This window comes from Lipophrys pholis (assembly GCF_963383615.2).
Source record: "Lipophrys pholis genome assembly, chromosome: 7".
NCBI lineage: Eukaryota > Metazoa > Chordata > Actinopteri > Blenniiformes > Blenniidae > Lipophrys > Lipophrys pholis.
Window position 1 is genome coordinate 29,050,933 of NC_137638.1, and position 25,860 is coordinate 29,076,792.

A 25,860-nucleotide genomic window follows, 5' to 3' on the forward strand; every position below is an offset into this window, starting at 1 on the left:
TGAGTGAGGATAAGTGAAGAAGAAAACAACAATTCAATCCTTTATCTTGGTAGGAAGCGGTGGAATCATCTGGGGGATGGTTTTCCTCTTTATTTATAGCGATTGGAATATTACTGTTGAAGTTGCTGCATCCTCAAATTTAATACCAGAATATTTAAAGTGGGGAAAAAAAAAGTTGCATTTTCAGGTAAAAATGTATTTACTTTATATTTCCTGTCTACACGGTCACCATTAGGTATATTTTTGTGCATTTTGAAATTGTTTCCTAATCCTGTTGGTGCATTATTCTTTTGTTTGAGGCACGAGGCAACTGCAAAAACACATTTAAATCATAACGGGTGATAAGAGGCTGTGCTTTAGACACAACTCTCTTAAAACAAGAAACAAGCCAGTTTGAAAATTGAGGAGGAAGACCTATTTGTCGCAAAACGCAGGGAGGAAATGAAATCATCAGAACAATAAATATAAATACTGTCGCCTAAAAAAAGTAAAAAAAACAAAAAACTTATTTCACACCTCTTTCATTCAGTCTGTAACAAGTTTCTTAACAAAAGATACAAAGATGAGGATTTACTTTTTTATCCACTCGAACTTTTATTATCATCAGTGCTGTTGACGCTAAATTGGACTAAACAAAACAACCTCCCACTGGCAGCATATTGCATTTCCCTCTAAACAGTTTATAGTTTTCACTCCTACTGTTTCTACTTTGTTCCGTCACTAAAAGAAGCACATTTTTATCTCTGTTTATCGTCTGTAAATGGAGTTCTTCTGACAAGTGGTTTAGCCGTTTACGTCTGAGAACAAGCTGTCCTCTGGCGTGGCTCCTGTAGAGCAGCAGGCCACGTGGTGCTGAGACTCTCCTGTAATGTGACGTGTGGAGCTTCAGCCCTCCAACCATCCAGTACAATGTGAAATAACGATTACTGAACACAATGACGGCAATTTATTCTCTCGATTGAGAAGTGTGATTTCCACACAAATGTCAAATATGGAAGTAATTATTCCTGACTAATTGAACATTTCAATTTATAGAACATCCTCCATGCATATAAATGAGTGTCTTTGTTTTTAGCTTGATGAAAATCAAGTTTTGAGGATCAAAAAGGAAACCTGCAGCCACTCCATCTACCACACATGGTTGAATTAGGTTTAATATCTCGGCCTTGTTCTTGCCCTCATTTTCATCCGTAAGTTAATCATTTCTCCTTGATGGCATGTTGGTCACTAAGCTGTGACATTCATGAAGGCCTGACCAACAATAGGCAATCAGATCCGGGCTTATTCTCCGAGATTATCTTTTAGGAATACGCCGTAATTGTAGCACAAAGGATCTGATTGTCTTCAGTGTGACTCTAATGTATGAATCACGGGAGCCTTTCTCACAAGCGCCTGCGTGTCTGATTGGATAATTGTAGGTATTGAGGTCTGGAGCGGTTTGGAAGTTGGGGGGGGGGGGGGTAATACGGTTCAGGTTTTATAACGAGGCTTTTTAAGAACTGCTATAAAATACTGCTATTCATGCTACGAATCTAAGGTTAGTTAGAGTAGATAAAAGTGACTTATGTTGAGGCTTTTTCATTGTAAAAATGCTAAAGTTGTAACATTTATTATTTAAAATAATAAATAAATCCTGTTCTTGTTTGTCTAACAGATGTCTCAACCCTGCTAGAACAGAAGGCCTGGAGCAGTTTTCAAAACCCCGCCAGGTTTGATTTCTACTTTTTAAAATGAAACCATAGGCATGTCATAACAAATGTATACTTTATTGCCCACTTATTCTTATTATTCTTGTTATTATGTTGGAACTTCTGTTGCTCATAATGTAAAATGTGGATGAATGGAAGCAGTTGTCAAAGCATATACAAATGATGCCCCCTTGTGTCCTGAATGATAATTTATGTGCAGACCCCCTCCTTTTTTATTTTTTTAAAATCTGGTCAGTAAGAAAAACACGTTTGTATTCACAATTTGAACCCATGTGACTGCTTTAGTTAACCCTTCTCTAGTGTCTCTGATGCTCATGCTGTCAGTTTATTGTAAACAATTGACATTATTATTATTATTATTATTATCAGCACGTGTGTTTCCTCCCACCATTATTTGAAACGACTGCCTGGAGCCTTCAACCTTTACAGAGACCAAGTAGGAACTGTTGCAGGTCTGCTGTGATCACATGGTATTTTCAACATAGTACCAAGAAAAAAGGATGTTAAACCTCTTTGACTTTCTTTGCTTTTTTAGGCAAATTATTAGGTATAAAACATGTTTCCATCTACATCCAAGTTACAAATGTAGAAAAAAAGCTCCACTTAACAAATAAATGGTACCGCTTCTGGTCAAAGTCAAACATGTTTATTTCTCTTCCACTTCTGGTGTAATGGCAGCCTGCATTCATGCTGGAATCAGAAAAGTTTTCAGATACCTTTTTTTTTTTTTTGTCAAACTAAATTCTTACAACATCCTGAGACAACCCGATGCTGCGACCAAACCAGCTTTTAGCATAAATGTAATGCATTATTTACGACCTACAAACACAGAAATGTTTATAAAATGTGAAAAAGGTGAAGAAGAAAAAAAGGAAGCTGCAGGAATTCCTAAAATGCCTGAAGGACACAAGATTCTGTTTATCTCAACTGTTTGATCTGGTCGTGCATCTTTGGCCTAAACTGCACTTTTAGGAAGTCTCACACTCCTGTTAATGTTCCAAATAGGACTTATGGTTCCTCTCCCACCTGGAAGTTGTTCAAGGAAAGTTGAAATGTTTCTGTCCAAACGTATGTTGGTCTGTTCACTGGTCAAAACCCAAGTTGTGGATGAAATAAAGTTTACATTGCCCTCCTCTGTTGTCTGTGGCAACACTGCTATTTGTGACTGTTAAACACGCCTGACATTATGCAGCTCTGCAGGAACACCATGTTGTATTGATTAAAATGTGATGGAGCAGGAAGGAAGGTACCTAAAGTACACAGACCTGGAAAGTTATTACCAGGGAGGAGTTCTTCTTTACCCATTCCATTGTATTTAGGGAGCTGAGGTTGATCCCAATGTTCACTTCTCGGTCCATAACCGTGTCAACCTGAGACGATATCTAACGCAGAGCGGATGTGATTTGGGGAGTATAAGAGAAAATCCATGCATGCACAGTAGAAACTTGCAAACTCCACACCGACTGAGGAAGCAGTGATTACCACTTTGGAATCCAGCTTGACTAACGCTGCGAAATTCACTTCATTTAGTAGACGTTTCACTGCTGCTGTTTGTATGTGAACGGGCGATATTCTCCACAGGTTGATAATCATGTAGAGGCTGAGATTCACCAGGGCACAGCACGAACCCCAGTAAATATCTCTGGATGATCATTCAAATGGCTGAAATGAGATTAAAGTGCATTGACATGATTGACATTGGATTCTGATTACTTGTTGTAATAGTGTTGAGTTTAATTCTGGGTGTCAGCAAAATCTTGACTGAAGAAGAAATTATTTACTTTTTCAAACTTCAAGTCGTTAGTTTGAAACCACTCTAGTGTTTTAAGTGCTGTACTTTATCAAAAGGCATTGTTGCACTGCCCCCTTGTGGTTAACTGTTGCATGTACATTTTGATCTCAGTTCGTAGTGAACTCCTGTTGCACCAGTGACCTCGACTTTCTGAAGTCCACAAACTGCAAAAGCTCACACTCTTGACTTGGATTATCTGTTTTACATAAGAAGAAGCTGAATGAAGAGGAAATGCAAATACTTGTGAGAAAAAAAAAACAATGATGGAGCTTGATTCCATTCAATTCAACTTTACTTATATAGCACCAAATACAACAGTCATGTCTAGGTGCTTTTAACCGAGAAAAATCCAGAGGAGCAAGCAGGTTATTTTTTTGCGACTGTGGAAAGGAAAAACTCCCTCTAACAGGAAGAAACCAGACTGAGAGGTGGAGGCTTCCTGCTGACCGGTTGGGGTGAGGGGACAGAGGAGAGGATGGAATAGATGGAGAGGTTGGGGGAGGGATACAGACCCTGTCTTAAAACAGCCCTAACTGTAAGCTTTAGTAAATAGAAAAGTCTTGAGTCTGGCTTTTAAAGTGCAGGCTGTCAGCTTCCCGACCTGGAACTGGGGTCTGGTTCACATAAGAGGAGCCTGAGAGCTGAAAGCTCTTGATGGATGTTGATGAATGAGGGACACTTCAGAACCTTTGCCTTTTGTTTTCCACTTCAGAGGAAAGTAAACATGTTTCACTTTGATACCAGGAAAGCAAATACACACAAACTAAAGTGTATATTGGCTGCACTCTTACAGGCGCCTCCACAATGTGTTACTATTGATAGATTCACTTTAAAATGTCAGAATCTAAAGTCTTCAAACAATTAAGTCATTTTTTTCTGGCTGATTGTATTGTTGTTTATTTTTTAAAAGAAAGTGTTGACAGATGTATTCTTGTTTTCCAGGTTCTTGTTGCTGTGAAGAACGAAGGTGAAACTGTCCTGGAGGAGACTTAATTATGTCTTGTTTAATTTTAAGAATTCAACTTTTGTTGATAGGAATAGAAATGTTTTTATTTTAATTGGCACCACTAAAAATGTATGAGATGCTGATATGTTTCTGTAGTATATGTTCTTTCTGTAACTGACTGAGATTTGTTACTCATATGTTAATTTATTGTAATCAACTTTACTGAACTTTCATTTTGAGAAAGAACCTTGTGGGTCTCATATGTTGGAAGTATAATTTTGGTTTTTATTTTTACATAGTTGCTATAACTTGCTGAACTTTTTTTTTCCCCACAATGCAATTATTAAAATGTATGAATTGTATAAAATATATGTAAATTTTATTCAATATATCACATTTTGTTTAGTTGTTTCCTGTGGCATTCAATGAATTAAGGATGTTTATATACTTAAAAGTGATTATAAAACGTAATGATATAAAACACCTTAATATGATATTTACACATTATTAAAAAAAAGTTGATGTATTATTCAAACAAACCATTGCTTATTTAACTATTTCTGGCTTTGCTGGTTTCTAAATGGGATACATTCCCTGCTGAAGAGTTGTGTGCTGAATACTACCTGCTTCCTACGCTATAATGTCTTTTGTTTGTTTTAGAGGCTTTTTTTTTCCTACAAAGAAAGACGGATGTTAAAATATATTCAATGCATTTCAGTCAAAGCAAAGCAGCCTCAAACATAAGGCATGTGAACCCAAAACCGGCCCACAAGAGGCTCCAATCTGGCCGCCCAAACCACAAAGCAAATTGTCCAAATTGGGGAAAAAACCAAAAACTGATTTTAAAAACGACATTTCTCCAGAGTAGGGAACACAACGCGGAGATATTGATGCTGCCGTCATGAAGGATAGTTGCTCATAAACTCGCCTCGATGCCAAAACATGCAACAGCTATTGGAGGACTTTACTTGACAATGCACCAGAAGGTTTAATTAAAAATGGCTTTATGTTGAGATTGTTGTAAATTTCTGTGGTTTTGTGAAAATATAGATATTTCCATCACGTATGCTCAAAGAAAAATCTTGACTGGTGTGAGTCAGGATTTTAATTAATGTTAAAGCTATGAAGTCTCCACAACAGGCACACTTATATCAACACATTCCTTCCATTGATGTTTACTGAAACGGTAGTAAAGCTGAGTTTTGAGAACATAAAATAAGAAACTATCCATGATCGCCCATGAGAGATGAGTCATGAAAATAATATCCATCTTACATGCAATTTAATTTTAACACTTTTTTTTTTTTTAATGTTTATTGATTTTTAATAATACAATACAATCAACAATCTGGTTACATCAACCTGTACCAGAGGACATGAGCAAAACAACACATGAGACGCACATTCATACATCCATCCACACACACTTAGTGAAGATGGCACGCGAAAATAAATAAACAATTTTAAATAGACTGTTGTACAGTGCAACATAATGGTTTGGAAACAGAAATAATGAACAAGAAACATCAACAAAATAATCAAATAAAAAAAAAAAAAAACTAATTTGTTATGATGGTAATGTAATGTTCCCATAACCTTCAAAGTCTCTTTGTTTTCCTTTTGCAATATAAGTTAGTCTTTCTAGTCCAATGCATTCTGAAAGTTCTTTGATCCATTGTTGTGTTGAAGGAGCCTCCATCCTCTTCCAGTTTAACGCTATAGCTCTCCTGGCGTTTAATTTGAACACTTTTACTTTTTAAGGCAACAACTTTATTTTTCTCAAAGTACAGAGTCGTCATTTCCTTTATATTTACTATGTGTACTAGCAGAGTTAATCAGTAAGTCTTGATAGCTGTTGTACAGGAGCTCAGCTCAACTCTGTTGGATTTATATGATCATATAATCATCTGGCCACACACCTGTCGCCCAGAACTTCTTGAAGGCATTATCTCGAAAATATGTATAAAATAAAGCTCCTGAAGGCTGCGCAGTGGTCGGCACTCTGGCCTCACAGCCAAAAGGTCGGGGCCCAAATACTGGCCGGAGGCACCCGAGTCCAAAAACACACTGAGAAAAGAAAATACTTGGACCAATTTAACTAATTGCTTCGTTTGGTAACATCGAAATAAATCAAGTTCTTCGAACTTAAAATATATCATTAACTTGAGTGCAAAGAACTTGATTCGTTTAGGTGTTACCAATTAGTTAAGTTGATCCAAGTATTTTCATTTTTCAGTGCATGCATGAGAGGTTAATATGTGACCCTGGTGGTTTTGTCCAGGTGTTTTCTGGTAAGCTGGGATCTGCTCCAGCGCCCCCTGCTTTAAGACGGATGGATGGAAGCTCCTGTGCGACACTCACTTCACAGCAGCATGACTGGAATAATAAAAAAAAGACATCCCCACCATTGTTTGGTAAAGTTGGCAAAACCTTTAAATTTGAATTCACCAATTCCTCTTTTCTAACAGAAGGTGGCGCCTGTCTGATGTCTTTCAATTTGCTCCACTTGTGAATTGGGCCTGAAAACACCAGACGTCGTCAGGAAATAAACGCCATCCGGACGGAGCGCGTCCTTTAACAGCAGAACAGAACTGGAGCGCAGCGCCAGCCCCCCACCCCACCCCACCCTCCCCTCCTCTCCTCTCCTCCCCCCTCCTCTCCCCTGGCAGTGTTTGGGGTGTCAGACTGTGGAGCAGGCGTGGCAGTGGGCTAGTCCAGGCGCGCAGCGATGAAAAACACACCACAGTCCATTGACTTGGTGTGATCAGAGGGCCTGAAGCTGCCTGACAAAGGACGCGTGGCGGCTCCGTTACGCACATATTTGTGGTATTTTACGCACATCTGCTTGTTCTGAGGACGGCCTCGGGCTGCGGGTGTGCCGCACCCACGCAGCAGACGCGGTCCTGAGGATGCTCTGAGGTGAGGATTTTGTTTTTTCATGGTGAAGCAGCTCGGCGTAAGGCTGCGTCCTCCCTGACGCGTTCCTGAGCGCGGCGTGTGTATGTGTGCGCATTTCACTGCCGCTCCATGTTTACTGTGTTGTTTCACCGCAGTCTCATCCTGCCCCCCCTCCGAAAAAAAAACAAAACATCGCTGTATTGTGAGCGATCTGGGTGCCGTCCTGAATGTAGAGGCCTGATGGCTGCACGATCCCAGAGACTGCGAGTCTGTGACGGCAGCGTTTTTCTGTGCAGAGACTGGAGACGCCAGCGGCGGCTGTTTGTCATCAACCCCCTCTCTCCGAGTCATTGTACATTCGGCATGTGATGCCTTTCAATTTACATTTCTTTACACGGCGGAGTCGTGCAGTGTGGCGCTATGGCCGCCGGACAATCTTTCTTTTTTTTTTTTGCGGAAGGCCATTAGCGGATCCTCCGCTGGTGCTGATGCTGCAGCGCATGCAGAGTGTTGCTAGGCAGCCATGCAGAGCTGGAGGAGGGCAGGATGCTACACAAGCACTGGGAAGCAATGTTGTGCTTCGATACTGTGCAGATTTACAGCATCGCTCGTGTTACCATTGGATCAATAGGCCTCTCTCTCTCTCTCTCTCTCTCTCTCTCTCTCTCCCTCCATGTGACACATTACCTCCTCCAGAGGAGGGCTTGGCAGATCATTATTTTTTATTTATTTATTCCCTACAGCTCAGACTAGGAGATGAAATCTACCCACTGTAGTGTAAAGTCGTAGCGATATAAAAACAAAGTGTTTAACATAGAGCTTATAATAATTTTGATTTAAAACAGAACAATCATTAAGTGTATAGCCTCCATCCCTTTATACCACTGTAAGAACTAGGAGTTGCAGGATCCCTCTTTGTGTTTCGCTGTGAGGGACTGCTGATGCCAACAGTCACACACACCTTCAACAGAACATGCAAACCACACACACAAACCGTGAACTTGTTCACGCTGATGCAAGAGTAGACTCTCCACTACACCTCTGTTGTTCTGGTTCAGTGGCTGAAAATTGATGGTTCAATATGCTCCTTATATCTCAAATTAATTTGGACAATTTGAGATGTGTGTGTGTTTTGTTTATGGATTGACAGCAGTCGGTGCCAACAGCTCACACACTGATATTCACATCTACAAGACTTTGAGAATAAACGTGTCTCCTGACCCGGGTTTGAACCGGGGACCCTCTCACTGCACCTTTTTCAAAAGAGACCTGACAGCTGGTAATATGACACATTCATACATTCAGCGTTAAAACTTTATTTATGAAAATACTGAAAGTACTCTGTAAAAATCTATTGTTATGATTTTGTAGGGAATTTGTAGTTCTTCCCCATAATCAATAATCTCATCTGTTTGGAATTTACAGAAACAAATAATCTGATCTGTACTTTGATCTGCTTTTACTTTAGATCTCTTTGTGCTTTTTGTGTTGATATAGTGTTTTCATTTTTGGCAGAATTAGTGAGGGAGAAGCCAATTCTCCCATTAGAGGACGTAGAGCAGTGAAAGTATTTCTGCTGAGAGCAGCAGGATTTATTACACTCACACCAATCATGTGTTTCAGCAGTTTCATTTGATGCATTTTCACGAGACGTTCTGCTATAAAATATTTAAAGTCCATGAGGCTTATGGTAAAGCTGGACTTTAAGACCTTACCTTAGACATTTGTTGTGTCAAACAGGATTATCAGAGAGAAAATCATGACTGTGATTTGTTTCATTTCCATTGACAAGATCAGCCACGCAGGAGGAGTTGGGCGTTGGTGTTTCCATTCACTTGCACAGTGGTCGAGTGGTTCGCGCTGTCTTTCCATGTGCAGTTTGCATGTTCTCCCGTTTCTGGGTTTTTCTTAACTCTGTAGTAACTCTGGATATCTGTCTCTTTGTGTTTACTGTGATGGCTGGCGACGGACAGATCTGAGCTGGTCGCCCTCACACTGAGTAACAGGTTCAGTGGCCTACAGAGACTTTATGAAGTAAAAGAAAAATGCATAAAATGATGAAAATTCTTCAGCTCAGCTCCTTTCAAGGTGGCGATTTGTTAAGAGCTTTCTTACATAACTGGTGTGGATTCACCGATCAGCTTTTGAGACACAAACCTAATGGAAGCGGAGCCAAAGAAAATCGATCCTAAGCTTCTTGGGTAATTCTCGTCCTGTCAGAGTTTCTGCTGCTGGATGTCGGAGAAGTAACTCGGCTGCAAGTGAGTAGATTTGCAGCAGTCGATACAAACCTGCACACGTGAACAAGCGGTACAGCACACGCTCAAAAGAAAAGTTGAGCAGTGAGGATTCGTTTTATGTCTAATCTTATTTTGTAATATTTTATGTGCAAGCTTTTATGAAACAAAATGAAGCTGATGATGCAGCACAGCCATCACAGCTCAGACTCCAGCTAACAGGAGGAGGCAGGGCTCCATGTCGTCCCCCCCACCCCCTCCACCCACCTCAGTCATTAGGACCCTCCCTGGAGATGGAGGCCTTCAGTCTGATGCCCGTCAGCAGCTGGGGCCCATCGGCCCCTGGAGAGCCGGAGTCATATACACCCCCAGACCGAGGGAAAAAGAGGCCCGCTGCTTCAGATACGTCACATCTTCCTGAATACACTTGTTCAGTTGTTCCATATGTGTTAAAAAAAAAAAAAAAAAAAAGCCTCCCCAAGATGCTCATAATGTGCAGGCTAACTGCATGCTACATAATACTGGAGGGTTTAATGCTCAGCTTGTGTCGTCGTATTGCTGATGTAATACTCCAGCCCGGATGTCGTAGGGTTAAAGTGCAGACTTTTATTCAGTAACTCCATTAAAGGTTTAGACGACGGCTGTGCAGTTGAGATTTAGCCGCTCACATGTGACTCACTCTTGCCTCCGCAGGGTTGGGATGTTTAAAAGGTGAAAACATGGAGGATGGGATGGAGGGTGCGTGTCAGCTTTGGTTACGCAAATGGCTGTAATATTGGGATAATGAAGTGAATGAGTCAGTTAGTCAGCTGTGGCGGAGGGAGGGAGGGGGTGAGGGAGGGAGGGAAGGCGTGGTGTGTTCAGGACCTTATCTGCTCCCTGCAGCAGAGTGTGTGTGTGTGTGTGTGTGTGTGTGTGTGTGTGTGTGTGTGTGTTCAGTGTGTTTTCAGGAGGGGAGGGGCCGCCTCTTTCCTGAGGATCCTTACCGTAACTCTTCACTCTTTTCTCCAATTACCGAGCCGTATCACTTGCTCACTTCCTGTGGTTCTGCCGCCGCTTGCATGCGAGCTCTTACTGCTAATGCTGCAGTTTGTGGAGCTCTGCACTTCCACCGGTCAGAGCCCTGAGGAATACAGCATCCTGATGCGTGAGGGGTATGTGTTTCATCTTGATGCAACCATTTAGAAATGCACTGAAAGCAAGATGTTATGTGCAGCTCTGGATACTCCTTGTTTTTGTGCAGAGAGGAAAGTCGGTCAAGTGTTGATTCTATTGTAATCGCAGGTAAGAGAGCTGTCTGCTTGAATGCACAGTTGTTGATCACCTGATCAGGGCGTATCACTCTCTAGTGGCTTGATGGTTTCATGATGGAGAATTATGTGACATTTGATCAAGTGTGCAGGCTTTTTTTTTTTTTTTAACTTTCCTTGTTTAATGTATTTCAGGGAATTCTTCAAAAGAGTTTTTAACCATTTAAAAGATTCAATATTTACTTAGATAATGAATCGTCAAAAGAATTGCAGTCATTGGGTGATTATGCTTTAAACTTTCATTATCAGGCAGTTTCTACCTGTTCTAAATGTGTGACGTGCTCATGAATCTTTGCTGTGTTTGGACGAGGAGGTTCTGGAGGCCACCACCATCACTAATATATGAGAACAAAGCTCTACTTCTCTGCTTTCTGGTAGCATTTGATTTATTAAGATACCATGAAGAGTTACGGAGTTATGACTGTGAGAAGTTTGCGTGCCAAATCCCATCAGCAGTGGCAGGATGGGCAGAAAACTTTAGAAGGAAACATTTGACTCACAGAATTAGTTTTCATTTACTTCATTTTTGGAAGGTTTAGGGGTGTTGCAGTGTTTTTCTTCATTGTACATATTGTGTCTGCCATGTAGTCAGTGTCGGGGGTCAGTGATCACGTTAATCTCAAAGTGTTTTGTGTTTATAAACTTCTTCAAATCTGCATCAGGAGGCCAAACCAGTCAATTCTCAATAAATTGATCAGGCCCTATGATCTGCTAAATGCTTTGTCATAGTCGGGGTGGACGCCGGCATTGAATCGATAAATGACTAAGAAATGTTACACCAATAGTTGTTTTTATTATTATTATTATTATTTTATCATTTTTAATATTTATTTAGCTTTATTTATTTCAGGCAAAAGCATTCCACAGTGGATCACAAGGGAGACAAAGTCATCACATGGTCCCTGACATATCATATCAACATACAGTTAACATAAGGAAAGCAGTTATAGCAGTTATTAGTTGCAAAATTAACTCTTCGGTTGTTTTCACCCTCTTTGTGTGCTGCTCATACAGAAGCAAAAATAAATTTTCGTTCAGGACCATGACTCTATTGGTTACTTCTGCACATCCGTGACATCTCAGCCAACAGGAAGTTATTAAAAATTATAAAATGTCCCGACATTTAAAGACACACATCTGTATTTTCTCCTCCTTAGATTCTTCACACCGACTCGTTCTTTGTTTTAACTTCAATGAGACGATTCATTGTTCCAGTGAAGGATCCAAGCAGCTGATCCGAACATTTCATTGATATCGAACCGGCAGAAGGTGAACAATTAAACAGTAAGAAGTTATATTAGTGGCGTTTTAACAACAAGACTTCCTGTGTAAAAGGTTCAAACTGATTCCACAGCGCTTTATATCAAGTCAGGCCAGGGTAGTAACTCCTCTTGTTTTTATTTCCAGGATACATCAGTGTCTGACTCAAAATAATGATTCAAGTTGAATCATGATCTGGTTAAACTGGTGAGCTGATGTATCCACACTGTGTGTGTGTGTGTGGCTGCGTGCGTGCGTGTGTGTACACCAACACAAACAAGTATGTGCATGTGATTCCCACCACAACAACTCTCAAAAACAATGCTTTACAAAACATTTTGCATCAATCAAGTCAACAATATTGTTTACACTTTAGTCAATTTTTCACTCTCATCAATGTTAAGTTGTTAAATCGGCACTTTCACTAAAACTCAAGTGTCTGAACCTCTGCTCAAGTAAACTACATCAGTACTTTTGCCATCTCTGTATACATACATATTGGTGTTTAACAAATAATCACTTGAACTTGAAATACAAAAAGTAGAAACCTTTAGTATTTCAGTGAGACGTTATGAACATCTTGTAAACAATAGCGACTCATAGAGCTTACAAATAAATGTACATATTCATTTATTTGGAGTGTTGATGAACATAAATGATACATGGTTGATTTTATATAACTTTACTATGCAAAGTCTGTCACTGAGATGTATAGAGGAATTAGGGGCGACTTGCTGATGCAATGAGGCGTTCATCAAACAGCACCTGAAATGATAGAAATGTCACATTTCAGGACTGTTTCATCGACTTTTTCAATTTATTTCATCGAGCTTCCACCATGTTGAAACAGATGTGCAGTTACCTCTGCAGGAAGAAGAACAGTGGCAACCCACTTCAGAATCCCGACGCATTAAACACTAAACAACACATAATCCATAAGCTGCAGCTGGAAACTTCTCAAATCTAAAGCACAATGAAACGTTTCAGGGTAATTCTGCAGTAGGTTTCTGATGTGTTGCTTCTTGCTCTCATTGGTAAAATGGATCATAAAGCAAATTGTAATGTTGCCATTCTGCGTTAGTTTTGCTGCCTTTTTTACTTTGACTTCTTGTATGAAAGGTATTGTACACCTGAATTTCTATTCATTTTATATGATCTTTTATCTTTTTTTGCCTTTTCATTGAGAAGAAAAGACTGGGTGTCAAACATAAGGCCCGTGAGCCACAACCGGCCTGCACGATGTTCCAATCCAGATAAACCACTCAGAAAATGTAAAAAAACAATCAAAGAAAACATTAGTGTTTAAACTAAATTCTTAAGAGGAGCAGACACAACGCCACACTGAGACCAGAGCTGATATCAGTGATGCTGCCCTGAGCGTTAACAACCTCATTGCTATTAAAATAGCCTCAAAGCCATGCTGTCCCTTTGTAAAAACATTGTCTTTGTAGAGCTTGGAGCCGTCAGGTGTTTTGTTTTTCCTGTGAGGTGCTGGCGACCCTGCCTCCTCTCATGCTCTCTACTCCGACCCTCAGCTGATGAAGATGGATGGCTATTGAATGAACCCGTCTTGTCTACAAACTGTAATTCCAAGACAGTATTGTTTACCATCTGTGTTCCTTTGCAGTTCTGCCCACCCACTCCCGGTTGTAAGACACCCTCTGCAAAGCGGTAGAAGATGAGTACGTCTCCCACGCCCAAGGGCACCCCGGTGCAGCGCAGCCCCAGCGATGGAGTCCCCGAGGGGCTCCCGTCCCCTCAGCACTCCACCCCCAGCTCCGGACCGCCGCACAAGAAACGAATCTCCAGCCTCCTTCAGAGTCCAGTGAGGAGGCCAAACGATTGTCCTTCACTTCCTCTCTCTCTCTCTCTCTCTGTGTGTGTGTGTGTGTGTGTGTGTGTGTGTGTGTGTGTGTGTGTGTGTGTGTGTGTGTGTGTGTGTGTGTGTGTGTGTGTGTGTGTGTGTGTGTGTGTGTGTGTGTGTGTGTGTGTGTGTGTGTGTGTGTGTGTGTGTGTGTGTGTGTGTGTTCGCCCTGTTAGTGTAGGAGTGTTTGTTAATCAGCCCCTGCGACCCTTCATCTCTTCACTTCCTCTAATTGGGGCCAGTTTGTAGAAGAATCCATTATTCCCAGGCTCTTTATACAAGGACTTATGACATCGCATGCCGTCTGTGTGCCGCAGTCTTTCAGAGAGGAGCTGGACGTGTTGATCCAGGAGCAGATGAAGAAGGGTGGCAGCTCCTCCAACCTGTGGGCGCTGCGACAGCTGGCGGATTTCATGGCCTCTCACGGCTCCCCGGCGGCCCTTCCAGTCTCCCCCTCCAGTACGTGGAAACACAACGGACATTCAGAAATCATCGTCTCATTATTCCTTGTTACTCACATGTGAGCTGTGTGTGTGATGGTCAGAACCGTGACTGGAGAACCGGCTTCGTGGTAAACCGCTTTAAAGTTAGTTATGATATAGTGCGGAGGTGAATAATACGTCAAGGACCGCGAGAGGCTCCAGTGCGACTCAGGAAACACCAAGAAAATCGATAAATAAATTGACAAATAACGCAACACTGAGACCCGAGCTGAGACATCTTTTGAAAGAATCAATCTCAAGACAGAAAGACATTAACATCCACTTATCCGTTTGTATTTATTGTAAATTATGTCATACAGAGAAAGTCTTTAAATTGAATCCTGGTGTCATTACAACTTGCACCGCAGAGGAGGGGCGACTTTTCACTCTGGAATTTCTTCCTGCAGCAACTTTACTAGAAGCACAATGATGACAACAGTATCTTTACCTTAAGTCAGAACTTGGGGACATTTCTGCATGTCCTTTCCCAAGGGACTCTGGTTTTGTCCCACAGTGCAAAAATGTGTGTTTGGGGTTAATTGGTGCCATTCCATTGCCTGTAGGCGTGAATGCAAACGTCCGTGGCTGCAAAACAAAAAGTCAATATTGTGAGTTATGAAATGACCACAGAGGAGACGAATAGTTTAGGTTATTGTGTTTTTGACACACTGAGAACGTAAACGTACAAACCTCCAGTGAAATGTAGTGCATTTATGCTTACATAAAGCAGGTGATATAAAATCTACCATTGTATAAAAAGCAAAGTTAAGGTACAAAAGAACAGACACACAACAAGCACGTCCAGTAAAATGTCCTGAATCCTGAATCTTCCCGTCACTGGATGTAAAGATGAAATTCTTGTCTGCAGACCATCTTCCTAATTGCCCCGTCTGGTTTTTCCTCTCTGTCCTCCTCCCGCCCGCTCAGACATGATGATGGTGACGCCCATCAACGATCTGCACGGCTGGGACCCCGGCAGCATGGTGAAGGGCGAGAGGCTGATGCGCTGCAAGCTGGCCAGCACCCACCGCCTGTTCGACCTCTACGGCTGGGCCCAGATCAGCCACACCTGCCTCACCGTCAGCCTCCCTCCCTTCTTATTCCCATCTTGATGTGTGCTTTCTCCTATTTGCTGCCATGAATCAGTCTGTGCTTCCAGTGAACATGAAATCTGCAGCACGTTATTTGCATAGACCGTTGTACTTCCCAGTGCGAACAGAGGAAGTGTGGTAGTAGACACAGGTTAGAAAGATCCGCGTTGTCTGTAGTTAGATGATAGAAATCTGCATTCCGGTGCTCCGTTATCTCACTCTTTCCCCCCTGTTGTTCCACTGGAAGGACATCAGGACCATTTAGCTGCTCTCACCTGCTTCACTTCTCATCCCTGACAGCTGCGTGTGAGTAAAGAACAGGAACATTTCCTGGTGCTTCCAGACGGCCTGGCCTACAGCGAGGTGACGGGATCCAGCCTGGTGAGTACACACACACACAGAATATGAGGTGTGTAAGCAGAGTTCTTGGCGTCACTGGCTTCTTTCCGGTCCTGTAGTTTTCTATTATATGAGGAACAAGTTACCAAACACCATCACTTGGTTTCATTTTTTTATTTTTTTTATAGTACAACAGAGCGAGCTACGTTCAATCAGTGTTTGTAATTTTAAAGTCTAATAGTTTTACAGCAAAATAATGTACCTTAATATCTACCTACGCATTGCACTGCCTTCCAATCTGTTTTATATAAATCTGCATTATATCTTTATCAAATTGTCCATAGTAATCTGAATTTCATCTTCTTTTTTTTTAATGATTTAACTATGTGACATGTGGCCAAATAAATAAATAATCTTTCGTTGGAATTTCCTTGCAACTTTGTCCTGTTGAACTTCCCTAAATGGGATTGTAGTTTGACGAGATTGTGTGATATGAACTGAATATGGATCTGAAACATGGCGATGTCGTTGTGTTTGTCTGACAGGTGAAGGTGAACATCCTGGGCGAGGTGGTGGACAGGGGCAGCACCAACCTGGGAGTGGACACGGAGAAGTTCAGCCTGCATTCCGCCATCTACTCGGCACGGCCAGATGTCCGATGTCTGTTTCACCTCCACACGCCGGCGACGGCGGCGGTGAGTCGACCGGCGGCGGTTGCTTGCTTTGGCTGTCAGATTTGTCCCGTTTTGTTTGGGAGAGACACACTGATGCACCGTGACTGCACACGACTCTCCCTGGGCATGAAGAGGATGTAGTGGCTCCAGTGTCACTTTGTTCTATGTGACTCCCGATAACATTACACCTCATTAAAGCGCGCCGTGACCTCAGCACTCCTCATGCGAGCCTTTTCCATGACCTCTGCTGCCTTGACTGATGCCTCGCTCTCTGCAGGTTTCAGCGATGAAGAGTGGCCTACTGCCTCTGTCCCACGAGGCTCTGCTGGTCGGCGACGTGGCCTATTATGACTACAATGGTATCATGGAGGAGGAGGAAGACAGAGTGGAGCTGCAGAAGAGCTTAGGACCCACCTGTAAGGTGAGCACATCTCTAGAGACCGACACAAAGCGCTCCTACTGTTGCAGCCACTAGAGGTGATGTGCAGTAATTATTGAAGCCGGGTCTGCTTCTCCTTGCTGGGATGAGTTATTTCCAGTAGTGATGTTGTTCATTATGATGCTTCCCAGGTTCTGGTGCTGAGGAACCATGGCATTGTGGCTCTGGGGGAGTCCGTGGAGGAGGCCTTCTACACCATCTACCACATCCAGGCTGCCTGCCAGATCCAGGTAGCACACACTGCAAGCAGCAGGCGGACTGCTGCCGCGCCGCATGTGTGGGAGCAGGAGGGTGAACCAGAATGTGCAGGAAGTGTGAAGGCACCTGTTTTTACACCTGAACACTCGCCCTTCTCTCGCTGGCCTTCGTGGTGTTGTTCAGCCGGCGGCTCTGCACTGCAGCACAATGCATTACAGGAGTGTCGTGTGCCAAAGAGGCCCTGCAGTGATCCTGTAGGAGCAGATCTGTGGCTCGAAGGGCAACAATCCTGCAGAGACAGACGGAGGTTATATTTCCTGCTGGAACTGCAGGAAATCAGTTGTGCTTGTAATAATGTAACAGACTAATTTGTCTTTAAACTCGATGACCTTTCTTTTTTTTTTCTGTGCTTTCTCTTCTCAGGTGTCGGCCTTGTGTTCTGCTGGTGGCGAGCACAACCTGATCATGCTGGACCGCGCCATCCACAAGCCCAACCACACCGGCACCGTCGGCTGGGCCGGCTCCACCTTCGGACCGCTGCATAAGAGCCGTGTCGGGGAGCACGAGTTCGAAGCCCTGATGAGAACAATGGATAACCTGGTAATGAAAGGCTGTGTGCAATACTGTGTGAAGGCACGATTTCTTCTTAAGGAAGCTCATTTCTATTACGAAGCTCAAATAAATCAAGACTATTACTACAGTTACTACAATTCATGATATCTCTGTCTTTCCTACATGATTTCAAATGCCTGTCTCCCGGTTTTCTGACACCAATACAACAGAATAACATTTTTAATTATTCACAGACACTCATACTAATGTGGATAAAGTGCCAAAGCTTTTCCTGCTTCAACTCCTTTAGCTTTCAGGATTTCCCTGTTACTGTGCAGATCAATTTTATTGAACATCATCAGTTGTCCTGTTTACAATTTAGATTTCAAATAGTAATTTGATTCATTTTTTAAATTAATCCATAGTTATTTTAAAGCGAGGAAACAAGTAAAAGGAAATGACTCGTGTAGAGACATTACAAAATGTTATTTTGTAAGTTTTTGCAGCATAAAATCTATAAATATTTCATTACATAATTAAAAATGTATTATTGAAATGTATTGACTGATGTATATATTAATATGTAACTATATATTTTATTGAGTACAGTTGACCAAACATGTTATAATTGGCTCTAAAGGGTTTAATGGTGCTGAATTATATGTTTAGAAACTTTAATAAGCACTATATAAATATTATTATGAATATTTCGAACTTTGATAGTCATCCAGATAATGATAGAGTGAATACCTTTTATTAATTAACAATAGATTAAATTATTACTGTGAATTAACTCGAGTGAAATGTTTATTTACAATAATCTGGTATTTTCTGAAGGCTGATATTTTAAATTTGGTGCACAATAGTACCAACACGACAATATATTTTCATTGCAATCAGCTCAAATCTGCTGTTCTGTATTCAAAGTGATGTAATGATTATTCACAGAGTCGACCACCTCCACAATCCCACCAGGGTGAGCTGGTTAGTCAAGCTTTATTTATTCATGGGAAGACATTAACACTAACTGAACTCAAACTCAGTTTCTAATATGAAGCACTTTACATCAGCACCTGTACAGCAGCTGAATACAGAAAGATGCACAGAAGTGTGACTTTCTCATTAGTGCCTGCAAAGCCACAGACAACTGATTTCATGTCCTGACATCTACGCCCCCATTGATTCCGTCTTACGTCTTCCAGGGCTACCGTACAGGCTACGCCTACCGTTTCCCGGTGCTTTTGGAGAGATCACGGACACGGAGGGAGGTGGAAGTGCCGGCAACCGCTACGGCCTTCCACCAGTTCGATGACGACGGGGTCCACCCGGCTCTGAGGCAACACCCGTTCGCCCAGCGCCAGCAGCAGGAGCGGACCCGGTGGCTCAACACCCCCAACACCTACCAGAAGATCAGCCAGGAGCAGGCCAGCCCGGGACACCAGCGCACCACTGTGAGGACAAACCTTCATCTAATGGTTCCAGCTTGTGCAGTGCAACATCTCCTGTGCAGCCAATGACTAAACGGAAAGAAATATCTCATATATCGACTCAAAAGACTGAGAAACTAATGCCAGTTCAGATGAAATGAACCCAGGAGTTTAAAATGAGCTCCGAGGAGAGAAAGAAGAAAATGTTTTGTTGAAACTCCTGTTTTGCACATGATGCAGGAAGGAGCAGCACATTAATCAGCTCACCATGTCCTTCTAGCAGGAGCACATTGAGCCCTTATTTAACAATAAGGGTTTTTTATAAACACAAAGTCAGCAGGTTTCCCTGTGATTCATCTGGAGGCGATATTTCATCGACCAAGCAGAGCTGCATGGATGAAGAGGAAAACAACATGAGAGCAGTTGTTTTACATCAGTGGGAGGAGTTTAGCTGCTGTTTTCTCTCCTCCTCAGTCCCTCCCACCATCCTCTCTTTCTCTCTTTCTCTCTCTCTCTCTCTCTCTCTCTCTCTCTCTCTCTCTCTCTCTCTCTCTCTCTCTCTCTCTCTCTCTCTCTCTCTCTCTCTCTCTCTCTCTCTCTCCTCTGCATTGCAGGGGGAAGCCCACCAACTCTTTATGACCACTGCAGTGCAGAGTCTGCCCTCTGCTGGCTAAACACCATTCATGTATCTCGTCACACAAGAGGAAATGGAAATTAAATAGAAATTTTAAGAAAAAATTCTTATTTTTTTCTCAACCTCTTTAATCAGTCATGCCTGCTTGTTTTGTTTTGTTGTTGTTTTTTTTTTTCTGTTAATGAGCTTTGACGTGGGTTTTCTGCCCTGCAGTGGTTGAAAGCGGAAGAGATGACTCAAGCTGGCAGCACGTCCATCAAGATCGAGAACCCAAACCAGTTTGTGCCTCTTTTCACCAACCCTCGGGAGGTGATCGAGACACGAAACAAGGTGACGTTCATTCTCTCTGCAAAGATTTCCATCTTGTCCTTTTGAATACAATAACACAGATCAAATATATCACTAAAATTCCAATTTTATTTAAAAAAATGTTTTGGTCCTCAGATCCGACAGCAGAATCGTCAGGACATGAAAACAGCCGGACCGCAGTCTCAAGTCCTGGCCAGCGTCATAACAGAAGAGAGTCCTCCGGTAAATGTTCTTATGCTTTATATGTTGGTTCAATCCTCCCTCTGTACTACTAACAAATAGCTTATAAATGATCTGAACTGGCCTGAGCAGCAAAAAGCTCCATAATCTGAGAGAACAGCTGCCTTTTTTAAAGCTTTGTCAACAATGTTCATTGATTAAAATCTGAATATTTAAGCTTTAAACTGAGATGGGAGTGTCCCCCCTTCACTGTTTTCTTTGTTTTGATCAGTTTTCCAGCTTTGTCTGTGTCGTGTTGATTGTTCACCACTAATCTTCTGACTGCACTCCACACATTTCACATTTTCCACTACTCATGCTCAAGTTTATCCTCATCCTATTAAATCTTTATTAGAAAACTGATGTTTATATACAAGCATTAAGACAAACCCAAGAACAAAAGCCACTTGGTTATAACACCTTTAAAGACAGATTTATACTCATTGTTTATAGTCCCATATTGTCCTTTTCAGTCTTCCATACAGTCCAGTTTTTTACCCAGTTATTGTTCCTGGAGTCCGATTATGTTTGACCTTTTCTATTAAGAAGGTGTCGTCCTCTGATCTTTTGTTGGTGGTGATTCTTTACCCCAATTTGTCATGTTTGGTTTTCTTGCTCACAACCAACAGTGTTTTTATCAGATAGTGGTCATTCTGTGGGGCAATAGATGCTGTATAGGACCAAACAGCTCATATCTACATATTGTTTAAGTGTATCCTCATTGGTAAAAGCTTGGCCTGCAGTCTGTTGAAGTGGTTAGTGGGGTACAGTATGCCCTGCCTTTATCCGTAGCTGAGGTCATCTCCAGCCTCCCACAAGCCTTGGTTGAATAAAGCCAGATTGATGTTAAACGCTGTGATTCTGTGTTTCACTCAGTCCCCCGTGAGCCCTCCTAAACTCCCAGCAGAGCCAGAACCTCCAAATCCTTTCAACCAGCTGACGGACCAGGAGCTGGACGAGTACCGCAAGGAGGTGCAGAGGAAACAGGACGGAGGGACGAACGGTATGATTTCCTTCTGCTCCACTCACTGCTTCCTCGCTCACTCTGTTTCGCTTCTGGAGCAAACTCACAGTTACCAACTAACCCCTGTTGTTTATCACTCCATGTGTAAAAGTATGCAGACAGCAGTTAGTGACGGCTGAACATTTCCTGGTTTCGATCGTCTGCACACAGAGAGAGAAGTGATCAGATTGTAAATCAGAGTTTCATTTAAATAAATAATAATAATACACTTTACAGATGCTTTACATAGCAAAAATAACAAAGAAGATAAAATAAGAGTTTAGGGAAAAGCAAGTTTGAACAGCATTAAAAACGTGTATCTGAAGTTGATCAGAAACTCTAAACTGCCCGAAGGTGTGACTCCGAGTGTGTGTGATCGTCGGGGGTGTACGCTGCCTTCACGGCTGATAAGTTGGGTGAATGAAAAGCATATTTACAGAGACACTTAAATACACTTATTCTCATCTATCATATGAACTGTAGCCTGGAAATGAAGTCAGGAAAGTAGATGGTGCAACTGGGAAAGCAAGTGAATAGATTTGAGCTAAAATGAACAATATATTTGTTCATTTTAGCTCCTGAGCTCTTGATTAGTCTTTATTCATGCATTCATTTGGTGTCCTGACTGGTCATCTGAATTTTACAACCTTTCACTACTGCCACAGGAGGGTCTGCATAGTTTTGCAGTGTGGGTTCGGAATGTGTTTCATACTTTTCCTAACTTTCCTGAAAGTGTTGTGTATAACAATTAAAGACTCAAACCCACTCTAAATTTATTCTTATCTGCATTCTTGCACGCACCAGTGAAAGTTTGTGTGTTTTTGCCGTGCAGCAGATTGGGTTTTACTGTCAAGCACAGATTGCAGATTCAGGTTACGTTGCTATACACAGCACCCGCAAGTAGATATCCCCACTTGTGTCTGTGTTCACCTTTCTGAGCCTCACCAATCTAACGCCGCTCACAGTAACCCCGCCACTGTGTGTGTCTGTATGTGGAAGTAGGGGAGGAGGTGGCAAACGAACAGGAGTCTTCCCCCGCTACGTCCCCCACAAAGGGCTCTCCGCCCAGCCACCCTCCTCCTCTGGCAGGTGAGGCCTGGCCAAGCGCCGCCCGTCAGCCCGGCTTGCCTCACGCTCTCCTGTGTACCTGCAGCTTTACCCCACGTGTGGCCGGGGAGCCGCTTCTGCTCTTTTGTGCTTTATAGACTCACCGACAGCCATGTTACTCCTCACACACACACACACACACACACACACACACACACACACACACACACACACACACACACACACACACACACACACACACACACACACACACACACACCAGCGGAAAACACCCGTTAAGATGTAATGTAGAGATTACTGAAAGGATTGTCTGCAGATTTGATTTCTTTTATTTCGTCTATAGAACAAGCACAGAGAAATACTTTCCGTACCACCCTGTGATCAACATGTTTTCATTTAGCAAACAACAACTTAAGCAGCGGTGACCCATTGACAATGGGATTCGAACCAGCCAACCTTCACTTCCAGGAGGAGTTTCACAAGTTTGAACACCAGGTGGCGCTTGAATAACATTAATTCACTGAAATGAGTCTGAAATCATTGGGAAACAAATCCAGAGTAGCCATTTGTTGAGTTTTTATTTATAAAATTGTGACATAAAGTTTTAATGACTAATTCAATCAGGTTATTGCAACATGCCCCATAGACCTGATCACTTTGAACCCCTTCCTCCATAAACTGAGATTCTAACCCACGTTCTGACACTCAAAGCCCAGAATTAAACCACTCAGGATACTTTATCTTTGACTTAAATGTTTCTCCTAAAATGATCCATACCTGTCCTAATTCTTTTGCTCGTACCTTAAAGTGTCATGATATCAAAAGGGTTTGTAATACTCTCAATATGCTGCAGCTATAGATTCACGTAAAAAAAAAAAAGAAGTTTACAGTGATAATGAACGATGGACTTTCAACACAACTGCTAATAATTTGAATTATTTCACATCAAAACTTTTCAACAACATTGTCTATCATTCATTCGAAAGGATCCTAATTTTTCTCAGCAATCCTCAAACATTTAATTAAAAACTACTTCCTATTGAACACACGCTCTGAGCTGTCATTGTTCTATATAGAGTACAAGATCTAGGAATTAAATGCCACATGTGACCTTTGAATGTCCTGAGCGACCAATGCAAGGTCTTATGTTAGTTTCTCACATGGCTCATTTGGGGAATTGAACGTCCCACCTCTATCATATGGAGTAACATGGAGCGTCACATTGTGTCTGTGTGTATTTGTGAATTTCAATGAAGACATTTTGACCTAACTTATCAGGATGACACCCGTTTGACAGCTAAAAACCATAAAAGCTCCAGTACATTCAGCTGGATATATCGAAAGTGATAGCAGCCTTTACTGTTGTCGTTGGTTAAGTCAAAATGTTTGATTGTCTGATTTATTTGTGCCACATTTCAGTCCTCTACGAGGGAATCCATGTGTCTGTGTACCTGCTGTACCTGTTGTACTCTCTCCTTCTGTGTTTGTCTGTCTGTCCGTCCTTTTCTCTGTGATTCCACTCTGGGTCTCAGGGCACACTTCTGGTGCTTTGGTCTTGTCTCAATAGTAAGTACAGAGAAATCATCTGACAACCCACTTCTCTAAAAGCAAAGCATGTTCATCTGCAGCCACATGTCTAGCATGTAGCTTGGCAGCTGCACCCAACTGGAGGCTGTCGGTGCGAACGCTCACCTGTTGTGTTTTTATTATCTTTACAATGACCTGACCAGAAGAGGCCAAGAACGACTCTCCGGCCATCCAGAACGGAGGCGAGGAGGAGAAGCAGACGACGGAGGAGCTGGAGAAAGGGATGAAGGCTCTCTCCACCAACGACACGTCCACCACGCCCGCCCCCCTGCCCATCAAACCGCAGGGCGGCACCCCAGAGGGCTCGCCCTCCAAGTCCCCGTCCAAGAAGAAGAAGAAGTTCAAACCGCCGTCCTTCCTGAAAAAGAGCAAGAAGCAGAAGGAGAAAGCAGAGACCTGAGACCTTCCCGCAGACGCACCAGACCTTCGGTGAAATACTCCTGTGAAATACTTCCTAGTGTTTATCGGAGAAGCGGATGGAGTCACCCGCATCAAATCTATTCAAAGAGCCATTAAAGTTGTTGTTTACAGACATGGTAGACTAACCTTACCTTCCCATTCTTCACTGTACCACCGATTCTGATGTCTGTGCTGATTCTTCTGATGCAGGTTAAAAGACAAACACTGGCAACTATTTCAACAAAGCTATTTGACCAAGGTCGGACACAACCCCCCCATTCTGAAGCACTACTTCTGATCACATGCACATTGCTCATGTCTTAAGTTCACCTGCTGTGCTAACAGTCCATGACTTCACTTCACTGTACAGAAACATCTTCCTTTCTAAAACTCTCCATCACTGCTGTGATCCTCTGCAGCTGCCACTCACATTTTATTACAAACCTTCCTTTTCTTCTTCTTCTTTCTTTTTTTTTAAATCCACAATGTTGCAAGACACACTGGAAACTAAAGTCAACATGAATTATGCACCCTTTCTCCACGTGTAGGCACTTGAGATACGTAGATTGACATTCTAGTGCAGTTCTTCGTCATCATGGGCGTCGTGTCGTCATGATTTCCTTTATCAGATAAGTGTTGCAGGTATATTCTGTGAGCGCAGGTGCAGTACATGTAGAAATATACTGAGAGCAACTGATTGTGCTCCTCTGAATGCTGGTTGAGTGTAAAAAAAACAACTGTCTATTATTACAGCAGGGATGAATAAAGAAAGAAAGCACGGGGGGAAATAATACACTGACTCGCAATGAAACAAAACTGCTGTGATCGCTCGTACTAATACCAAAAGGATGAAGAATTTGTTGCTTGTCTAATGCAGTTTAAACCCGAAGGTACAAAACATTCCACTTTTTTCTCATTTTCTTTTAATTGTATGTGTGCAAAATACCTCTTGACAGTAATTAGTTTCTGTTTGCGCCAGTAGCTGTTATTCAAACCGCTGATGTGTGATGTTTGCTCATAGTTTTAATTTATTTTATAATAGGATGTATAAGTGAGTGTTGCAAGGTTACCATGTATCAGTCATTAAAATCAAGTTTGATTTAAAACCAGCCGGGTGTTTTGTTTTTCACTTATTCCCTCTTCACAGATGTATAGCTGCAAAACTCAAACTGTGGATGTCATGAAAGCTGCAACTAGAATCTGACTGTTCCAGGGGGCGGCACATGTCTGCATTGAAAAGTTCTCATTTCATTAAGTTGGAGTTATTAGTGCCAATTAGAACATAACCTCTCATTCTCATTCAACTTTTAAAGAATATATCTCTTCAACATTAATGCTCATCAAATCAGTTCAGAGTCATTAATGATTTATTTTAATAATACATCAAACTAATATAAGGCTTCTTTTGGACACTCAAAGATGC

The 25,860-nt window shown here is 42.0% G+C and overlaps 1 protein-coding gene across 7 annotated transcripts; it reads left to right on the forward strand.

Annotated features, from left to right (window-relative positions):
* Window positions 1–6,968: 6,968 nt before the first annotated feature.
* On the forward strand, window positions 6,969–25,547 carry add2 (adducin 2 (beta)). Of its 7 annotated transcripts, XM_080467593.1 has the most exons (16): window positions 10,632–10,736; window positions 10,826–10,866; window positions 13,780–13,977; window positions 14,334–14,475; window positions 15,426–15,577; window positions 15,890–15,970; window positions 16,474–16,623; window positions 16,880–17,023; window positions 17,173–17,271; window positions 17,663–17,839; window positions 18,994–19,242; window positions 20,066–20,182; window positions 20,297–20,383; window positions 21,257–21,383; window positions 22,386–22,472; window positions 24,182–25,545. In XM_080467593.1, the coding sequence occupies exons 3-16, from the start codon at window positions 13,831–13,833 to the stop codon at window positions 24,436–24,438; spliced, it is 2,016 nt and encodes a 671-aa protein (XP_080323719.1). In that variant the 5' UTR covers window positions 10,632–10,736; window positions 10,826–10,866; window positions 13,780–13,830; the 3' UTR covers window positions 24,439–25,545. The 7 variants fall into 7 exon arrangements, with proteins under 7 accessions (XP_080323718.1, XP_080323720.1, XP_080323724.1 ...); XM_080467592.1 differs by lacking the exons at window positions 10,632–10,736; window positions 10,826–10,866 and adding an exon at window positions 6,969–7,366; XM_080467598.1 differs by lacking the exons at window positions 10,632–10,736; window positions 10,826–10,866; window positions 22,386–22,472 and adding exons at window positions 7,115–7,366; window positions 23,984–24,017.
* The last annotated feature ends 313 nt before the right edge of the window (window positions 25,548–25,860 follow it).

Bases quoted from the DNA above. Each gene is read 5' to 3' on its own strand.
- add2 (XM_080467592.1), top strand. From the start codon at position 13,831: ATGAGTACGTCTCCCACGCCCAAGGGCACCCCGGTGCAGCGCAGCCCC. The intron at 20,183-20,296 runs GTGACGTTCATT...TTTGGTCCTCAG, and splicing joins TGATCGAGACACGAAACAAG to ATCCGACAGCAGAATCGTCA. The intron at 20,384-21,256 runs GTAAATGTTCTT...TGTTTCACTCAG, and splicing joins TAACAGAAGAGAGTCCTCCG to TCCCCCGTGAGCCCTCCTAA.